Here is an 8,617-nt window from a genome sequence, read left to right on the forward strand (position 1 = left end):
TGACGTCCAGCTCCTCTATCTCAACACCTGTGTCGACATCCGGGATAGACATGATTTCGGGTATTGGTCCTTTTGATCTGGTTTGATAATGATAATGTGCCAGTATACTCTAGATAAACTAACTGCTTGAATTCTGGAAATGAACAAACTTTTTAGTTTTTAGAGTTTAACACATATGCAATTACACGTTGAGATGCAATGTACCTAGGCAATTAACCATTTTCTATCATGTATTTGCTCGGTTGCTTGTGTCATCCCAGCTTTTCTTGATCTTTTTTATTATTGTCACTCACTCCTATCTTTATTTCCCTCCCTTTTCATTTTATTCTTTCTTTTGGTTGTGGTCGAATCTTATAGAGATTGCCTACGTATCATGTCCTTGCATGAATCAGACCGTGCATAGTTCTGGCGAAAGCAATTATTAATACTCTTATTTATTCTTTAACCAACAAAACAGTACAAAGACGGAAATGACATTACATTTGGACAACATTTTAAGAAAATGGTTTAAAAGACTTGACACGGACTCAACTAAAACATGACTTATTATAAAAAAAGCTCCTAACAACTATGACTATGCTCCACTCCCCACTTTTGTTTTCAATCATTGGAACATCTGCTCATGGTGGGGCTTGACCCGGCTGACCTCCTAGTGTACGGTACATTCTTTCTAACTCCATTGCAAGATGACGGGCAAAAGTAGGTGCATGCTCTAGAAACCTTTCATAATCCATCCCTTGGCAGTTCACATAACTTTGAGAGGTGTAAACAGCCAAATCGTGGATTTGTGCCCTAAAATCTTGGAGATTTTGGTCTTGGTTTTGCAATTGCTATTGGCGAGTGGTGGCTATATCTCTTATGCGGTCTTCGCGATCTAAAGCCGACTCCAATTGAGCTCGAAGTCTGGCCTGATCGAGTCTTGCCTGTGCTCTTTCTCTATCAATATCTGCGTGCTGATGTTCTCTATTGTACCTTCTCATTTATTCCAATTGTGCATGGAGTTGAGCTTCTGAATGTATCCAACGGTCCTTCTCTTTCTTGAATTGAGCCATGTCTTCTTCGAATCTTATTACTTGGCGTTCCTTATTAGATTTGGCATCCTCATTTAATTGTATGATTTTTTCCTTAGCTTTGTCTAATGCCTTTTCAGTTTTTGTCAAGATGGAGTCATAATCTTGCATTTTTTCCATCCGATTGGCAATGATTTTCTGATCTTTCCAACTTCTCACTGGTGCTTCAGAGGCTTTCTTCATCTGTTGAATTTGAGCGCGGAGATTTTTATTCTCGCTAATCAGACTCTTCTTTTCACCTTCTGCTTCTTGTGTTTGTAAGTCTTTCTCCAAATTGAGGTTCCTCAGACTTTCTTCTAAGGCATGAATAGTTGCTTTATATCCCTTTTCCTTTTCACCCCAAGCCAACCGTTCTTGGATTTTATCATCAAAGGTTTGAACATGCGGTCTTTTTATGGGCCTTCTAAGATCAGGTTCCGGTGCATCATCCACGCGGGATCTTTTCTCAAACCACCTAGCATATCTTGGATTTATCTCGCCTTTCTCAGGATCTGGAACTTGAGTATCATTTTTCAAGTATCGACAACCATTCCAAATCTGCTGGATTAAAGCCTCGGGGAGAGTGGCTTCGGGGTGTAGCTCGATCACTTGCATACTCAAATCCTCATCATCAGGCACCACTTGGTATCTCCCTAGCTGTCTTAAAACTCTCTGTGGAGCATACGGTTGGATGCTTCTTAAACCCAACAGCAGCAAATAACTCTTTAAGGTTGACATGTGTATCACCTCTCTTACCGGGAGCCATCCCAAGGTCCACTCAATTTGACTTGCCATTAAAGATCTTAAATGGGATATCCAGGCTTCCACCCCTTCTGGAGATTTATAATCTTTTATTCTTTCTTCATAACTCTCGATGAAATTGTCCTTGCTTGGACCATACTGCATGAACTTGGGGTGATGTCGGAGATGTTCAGTCAACCACATTTGCAACAAAATTTTGCACCCTTCGAAGACTTTTGCCCCTGATTTACATAAAGTCAACGCCCGATAAATGTCTGAGAGAATGATCGGGGCAAGGGTGTGACGTTCCTTGGTAGTGAGGACTTGTACGACTCTCGCTATACGAATATCAATTGTCCGCTCTTTGTTTGGGAAGACCATGATTCCCAGAAAAGCCACCATGAAAGTGAAGCGATGGTGAATCTGCCAGGTGTCCTTGTTTTGTTTGTTAGTAAGGCCCTTTTCATGAATTTCAAATCCATCCGGCTTTCCGAACCTTGAATATAGGAAGTTGAAAGAACAACACCCTTTGACAACGTTGCTTTTTCTGATTTGATTACTGATATTCAGAAGACCAAAGAATCGGTGTACTGAGGGAGCCTTTGGGAATATAAGATTCTGGTTTCTCAAATCTCCGTCAATGCCGGAATATCCAGCTATCTCTTCTAATGTGGGAGTAAGATCGAAATCAGAGAAGCGAAAGACATTGTGAACAGGGTCCCAAAAAGTCACTAACGCCGTAATCAAATCATCGCGTGGTTTAACTTTCATAATATCTGTGAGAGCTCCCAAATACTTAATGACCCATTTCTGACCATCTCCTCCTAACTCATGCCACCACATCTGAAGCCGAAATAGAAACTCATCTACATTGGCGAACGGTGGGTTTTGGATGGTGCTCATTTTGTATCTGCGATTGATTTTAACAAAATCAAGACTCATTTTGAAAACAAACATTTATAAAAAAACTTTTTGATGAACAATTTTTTTTTTTGCAGTTCGTAAGAATAAAACCATTTTTAAAAAAAATGACATTTCCTTTCCTTTTCAAATTTTTAAACTATTTTGGAAATTTTCTAAAACAGCCCATTTTCTTTCTCGGTTCTAACAATGATTTTCTATCCTTTCCCAATAAGCTGGTCAACATGCAAATCCGAGGCAAATGAATGCACAAGTAAGATGCAACGAGATGGTTTTTTCATTTCGGGTGCACCTGTCCTAGACAGACCCAACCCCTGTGTTGAGTCTCCAAGGTCAAATGCACATGATGCAAACAAACGTTCCTACTAGGGATCCGGCATGAGGCTGAGTTATTCTAAGTGAAAAACCTGAGGCATAGCTTGAGCCGAAGTGGGGGCAACGTACCGGGAGCACGAAAGTCTACCCGGCCTAGTTATTTGTCCCGACTTCATTCTATTTGGTATGACTTCTAACAGAAAGGTGGGCCACGCGCACGTGTGCGCCATAAATTCAGAAGACTCAGAAAGAAGAAGGGTTTCGTAGCAGTTTTATATACACAATTCAAATAATATTAAAGCGGTGAAAAGAAACATTTAGCACATTAAGCATAAACATGTAAAAATCAAATAATAAATAAAGCCAACTATAGCAGTTATTCTAAGCTCGAATTCTTGAACCCTGAACCAGTGATTCTGGGTTCGTTCCCCAGCAGAGTCGCCAGAGCTGTCACACCTTTTTTTTACCTTACACCCCCGGAGAAGGGCTTACGTAAAGAGAGTTTTTCCGATCAAAGGACAATCGAAACAGGATTTTTATTTATTTCAGAGTCGCCACTTGGGAGATTTATTGTGTCCCAAGTCACCGGTTTTAATCTCGAATCGAGAAAAATATGACTCTGTCTAACATTCTGCGAACCAGAAATCCGAGTAGGGAATTCTATTAATCCGGGAGAAGGTGTTAGGCATTCCCAAATTCCGTGGTTTAAGTACGGTCGCTTAACCATTTATACTTGACCTAATTATCTGACTTATTACACATTTTTTTTAACTTATTGCATAGTTTTAACTTTTATTATCGCTTTTAGCTAGACTGTGTGTAATTATAGAATTGTCTTGAAACGAATCACGCGTACGTATATTCATTTTTTTTATGTAAAGAATCATGTCACGCGTACGTGTACACAATGAGGTTTATAACATTTTTTTTAAAAAATGAACTTGGTCGAAGTTGCACGTGCTTAAAACAAAACTACGAACATTTGTCATTCATGTATGATTAAATAGTGAGCTGCGCACCTCGGACTATATGAGATAAATTAATTTAATAACCTCCAAAAACCCCCTTTTATTAAGAAGATTTGCTCAGAGTTGCGCGAACGCATATTCCGAATTGTCTTTAGAAATGTAATTATGTCACGCGAACGTGTCCACAACTACACTTATAATATTTTAAACGGTCCTATAGATTTTCTACAAATATTCGTCATTTGTATGTCTATATTAAATATGAAAGCCGTGGGAATTTACTGAATGGTGTGCCTTGATTTCCAGATGATCAAGATTTATTGAGTGTTGGCCATAGGTTATAGGATTTAAATGTGTGAACGACATGCCTCGAAACTTATTCACCTAGAAACATTAATGAGATAATAAAAGATTAATTTGAAACTAAAATTACAACCTCACCGTGCACACAGTATCCGTAATTCACTTAGGTGCCTTAGAACTTGATAACCATTTACAAGTTGTTTCTTCCCTTCCTATGCTTGGGACCAAGTGTATGTGTTTTAAAACTTGTCAAATGGTTTACGTGTAAAGTTAGGAGAAAGTTAGTTGATAAGCAAACCTTTTGTTTCATAAAAACCACTACTCTACTTGGAGCAAACTCCACTTTGTATATCTTTTACTTAAAATACCGAAATTAGTATTCATAAGTCTCATCCTCTTGTACACAACCATTTTTAGTCCAAAGTCCTAATTATTCAGTTAATTCGCTTATGACGATTGAGTTTTAGACGGACAAAACCAAACCAATTATTATTTAGACTTATGCAAACTATTTATAAATACTAAATCTACACCTTATAATAATGCTGACATTATTTTTATATTTTTTTAATAAGAAATGGGCTAATTGCATTCCTAAAGTAAAATAGGACATTTATCATTAATAAAGAAAACTGATTTATAAAATGATTTAATAGACAAATTTATACTACATATGCCGCAGATACACATCTGAATCTTTCGGAATGTTCCAATACCTTAAGCGTAACGGATTATATCAATTTACCTCTCACTTATGGTTATCCTCATAGCTGTTATCATACAATATTACATACAAACAAGAATACTTACATCAACTAGAATTAAACAAAAATCTGATGCTTGACGAAATATACTAGTGTGGTTTCTTGATATTTCCATACTACCCTGTACTTAGCTAAAAAGGTTTAAACACAAAATTTAATTAATGGTCAACTTTCTACGAAGTTCCCCATCTCGACAATTCGAAGATAAATATTACCACTAAGCTTCAGAAAATAAATAGAATTATTGTAGAGCTTATACTAACTTCAAAAGAAGCCAGTTGGCTAATAGCTCTCATGTCAAGTATAATACTACATTAGCTAACTAAAGAAACTGAAACTTAAACTAATAGATTTACATGGGTAGAGGACATATTTGAAATTCCGGATTTCATTTTCTTGTAGTATCAAAACTTTGTATGATATAAGTCTAAAACATATACCTGGAAATGAAAGTCAAAAGGAGGTAAGATCAACAAGAATAACAACAGCTATCACCAGCAGCAACAAACATCCCCAGTCAAACGATATCTCGCAAAACTTTAAACCAGATTTGAAGATCAATTTTAAACCTTTCTCCCTCAAGTGAGCTAAAATTATTCCAGAAGTTTAAAACAATTTTCAGTCAGTAAAACTTCAGTGGAACAGCAGAATTGTTCTTCCTGTGTGTGTATATCCGTGTGTGTCTTAGCCCTCAATTTTCAGAATCTTTTTGGGTTTTAAATCTCTTTCTCCTAATAAATTTTCTGAAGCTCTCTCTCTCCCTAGAATCTGTTTTTCTCCATAATCCCCTCAACTCTAGAATCTCTCTCCCTCTTTTTCTCCTAACACCCCCTTTTATACAAATTGACTCCCTCCTTTTTCTACTGCCCGACCCCCCCTCTTTCATTTTAAAAAACAAATTTTCCACTAAAATCTGATTTCCTTCACTTTTAATCCCACTAAGGCCAACTTTTCTAATTATCAGCACCCCCATTCCCTTTTGTTCCCCATTAGTGCATTAATTAATACCCCCATTAACAAAGCACTAACACTAAAGTACTATCCTAACTGTTTTATTCCCAAATCGCCCCGGAAATTCCCTTAATATTACTGCCCTAAACCAATCTGTTCAAACTTAACAATTATCAAAATTAAACTGATTGACAGCTATAACCAACTCCTAAGATTTTAAGGCAGAAAATACCTTAAATACAAAGATTCCCATGATTCAGAACAATGTGTACAATCAAATAGAACTTTAACTAATCGGACAATTAACAATCAAAATCAAAACCAAACAGAATGCCAAAAATGATTCAAACTTATACGAACAAACTGAACATCGACACCTAATTAATCGATTACATATGCACAATTGGCAATACAAACAGAATTAATCATACCAACAGGGTAATTCATGGTTTTGTTCAACACAAGGGATTTATGAAGCTAACTATTCGACGACATTAATCAAATCAACTACGTAGTTTATAACATGTACAACTTAATCACAAAAGAGAAATCGACCAAACAAAAGGTCACTGGGGATGAGAAGATGAATTGAAAAAGCATGAAAAATTAATAAAACTAAACTAAACAAATACACAGATAAACAAAATCATAAATACAGAATAAAAGAAAAAAGAAAATACCTCAAACCTTCAGAACTTATACAGACCCAGGCTCGAACTAGGATCCGGACACTTTGAGGTCGAACAGACTTTAATCGAAGTATTCTCAATTGAGAATACCTCGATTAAGGTCTATTAGACCCCAATCTTTCATTTAATTTGGACAAATTCCACGATTTGGAATTTTAGGATTCCGTTATTCTTCGAATTTAGGGTTCGAACATTTTTGGGCAGATTCGAAGGGAACCAACGGTGGTTTAGGGGTGAGGGAGGCCTGGGGGTTACCTGGGATGAATTTGGAACGGATCTGGGTAAGTTCATATTTGGCTCGAATCTTCAAATGAAGATTCGAGAAGCTTTGAGATGATTCGAGCCAAACGGTTTGAGGATTTGTGTTGGGGATGGCTGGAAGGTCACTGGATGTTAATTTGGTGATCATTGGAGACGGTTGGGTTTTCAGGCCAACCTTCGATTTAAGATTCGAAAAGTTGGGGCCTGATTCGAGGGGAGTTATGGTGATGGTTGGAAAGAGGAGGTCGAGGTGATTCACGGGTGTTAAGGTGGTGACCGGCGGCGTTGTTGCCGCCGGGTTTCAGGTGAGAGAGAACTAGGGCGGCTAGGGTTTGGGGGGGGGGTATCGTCTCAGAGACGATGATGAACAGGAAGGCGATGGGGGGTGCTTGGTTAGGGGGCTGGGGTATGAATTCAGTTTATATAGGGGAGGGGTGGTCTGATCTTGACCGTTGGATCAGGTAGGATCTACGACCTGGATCAACTCATTTAACTGAACGGTGTCGTTTGGTTTAGGTTGGGGAATGGGTCGGTCTCAGACGGGAGTGAGTCGGGTTATGGGGGAGGCCTGGGAACCATCAGATCAAAAACAATGAACTGTCCCGATTAAATACAATCATACGGCGTCGTTGGTTTAATGAAAGAACTGAACTGGACCGTTGGATCTATTTGATCAACGGTTCAGATGAAAAATGCCAATACGGCGTCGTTTGATTGTCTTGAAATTGCCTGGACGGGAACCATCAAAACGACGTAGCTCTTGCCCTATACTACGTCGTTTGATGGTTTTTTGGGTTGACAGATCTGGGCCGGGTAGGAAGTGCAACCCTTGGGCCTGACTTTCTTTTAAAAAAGGCCTAGTCCGAATCTTTCTTCATTTTTGAACTCTTTTCCTTTTTCTTCTTTAATTTCTAATTTAAATAAAATTCCTAATTAATTGTAAAATCTAAATACAACTACAAATATTAATTAACACTTACAACAATTAACACACAAAACAAAAAAAATGAAATCACACAATGGCACATTTAAATGGGAAAATTACAACAATTACATATTTTTGTGATTTTCTTTCTTTTAAAACCAATTATGGTTTAATTAATTCCTATTTGTAAGAAACAAGAATACTAAGTGCACATGCCACATATTTTTTATTATTTCAATTAATTATAACAGGATAACCATTTACTAACAAAAAAATAATACTCAAAAATGCCACGCAAATCCTAAAAATTGTACACCAAGAAAATGGAGGTTTTATTTTTTGATTTCTTTTGGAGTAGTTTTGTGAAGCAAAAAATCACGTGCTCACATAAGTTAATTCGCGCAAGATCGAATGTAGATTGATTCGAACGAGGTCAAATGTAAGCTAATTCGAGCGAGGTCGAATGTAGACTTAGAAAATCATTTGAGCGAGATCGATGTACATTTCCTTTGTTAATTCGAACGAGGTCAAATGTAAGTTAATTTGAGTGAGGTCGAATGTGAGTTAGTTCGAGCGAGGTCGAATGTACATTTCCTTTGTTGATTTGAATGAGGTCGAATGTGAGTTAATTCGAGCGAGGTCGAATGTAAGTTAGTTCGAGCGAGATCGAATGTACATTTCCTTTGCATTGGCGTGATGTGTAAATTTGGTGGAGTAGTGTAAGAATGTC

General features: G+C 37.6%; 1 protein-coding gene across 1 annotated transcript; it reads right to left on the reverse strand.

Annotated features, from left to right (window-relative positions):
* Nucleotides 1-980: 980 nt before the first annotated feature.
* LOC138890619 (uncharacterized) lies at nucleotides 981-2,693 on the reverse strand. Its single transcript, XM_070174022.1, has one exon. It carries the CDS (start codon nucleotides 2,691-2,693, stop codon nucleotides 981-983), a length of 1,713 nt encoding a protein of 570 aa, XP_070030123.1.
* Nucleotides 2,694-8,617: the final 5,924 nt, after the last annotated feature.

Source organism: Nicotiana sylvestris, chromosome 4 (genome assembly GCF_000393655.2).
Source record: "Nicotiana sylvestris chromosome 4, ASM39365v2, whole genome shotgun sequence".
In the NCBI taxonomy this organism is placed as follows: domain Eukaryota; kingdom Viridiplantae; phylum Streptophyta; class Magnoliopsida; order Solanales; family Solanaceae; genus Nicotiana; species Nicotiana sylvestris.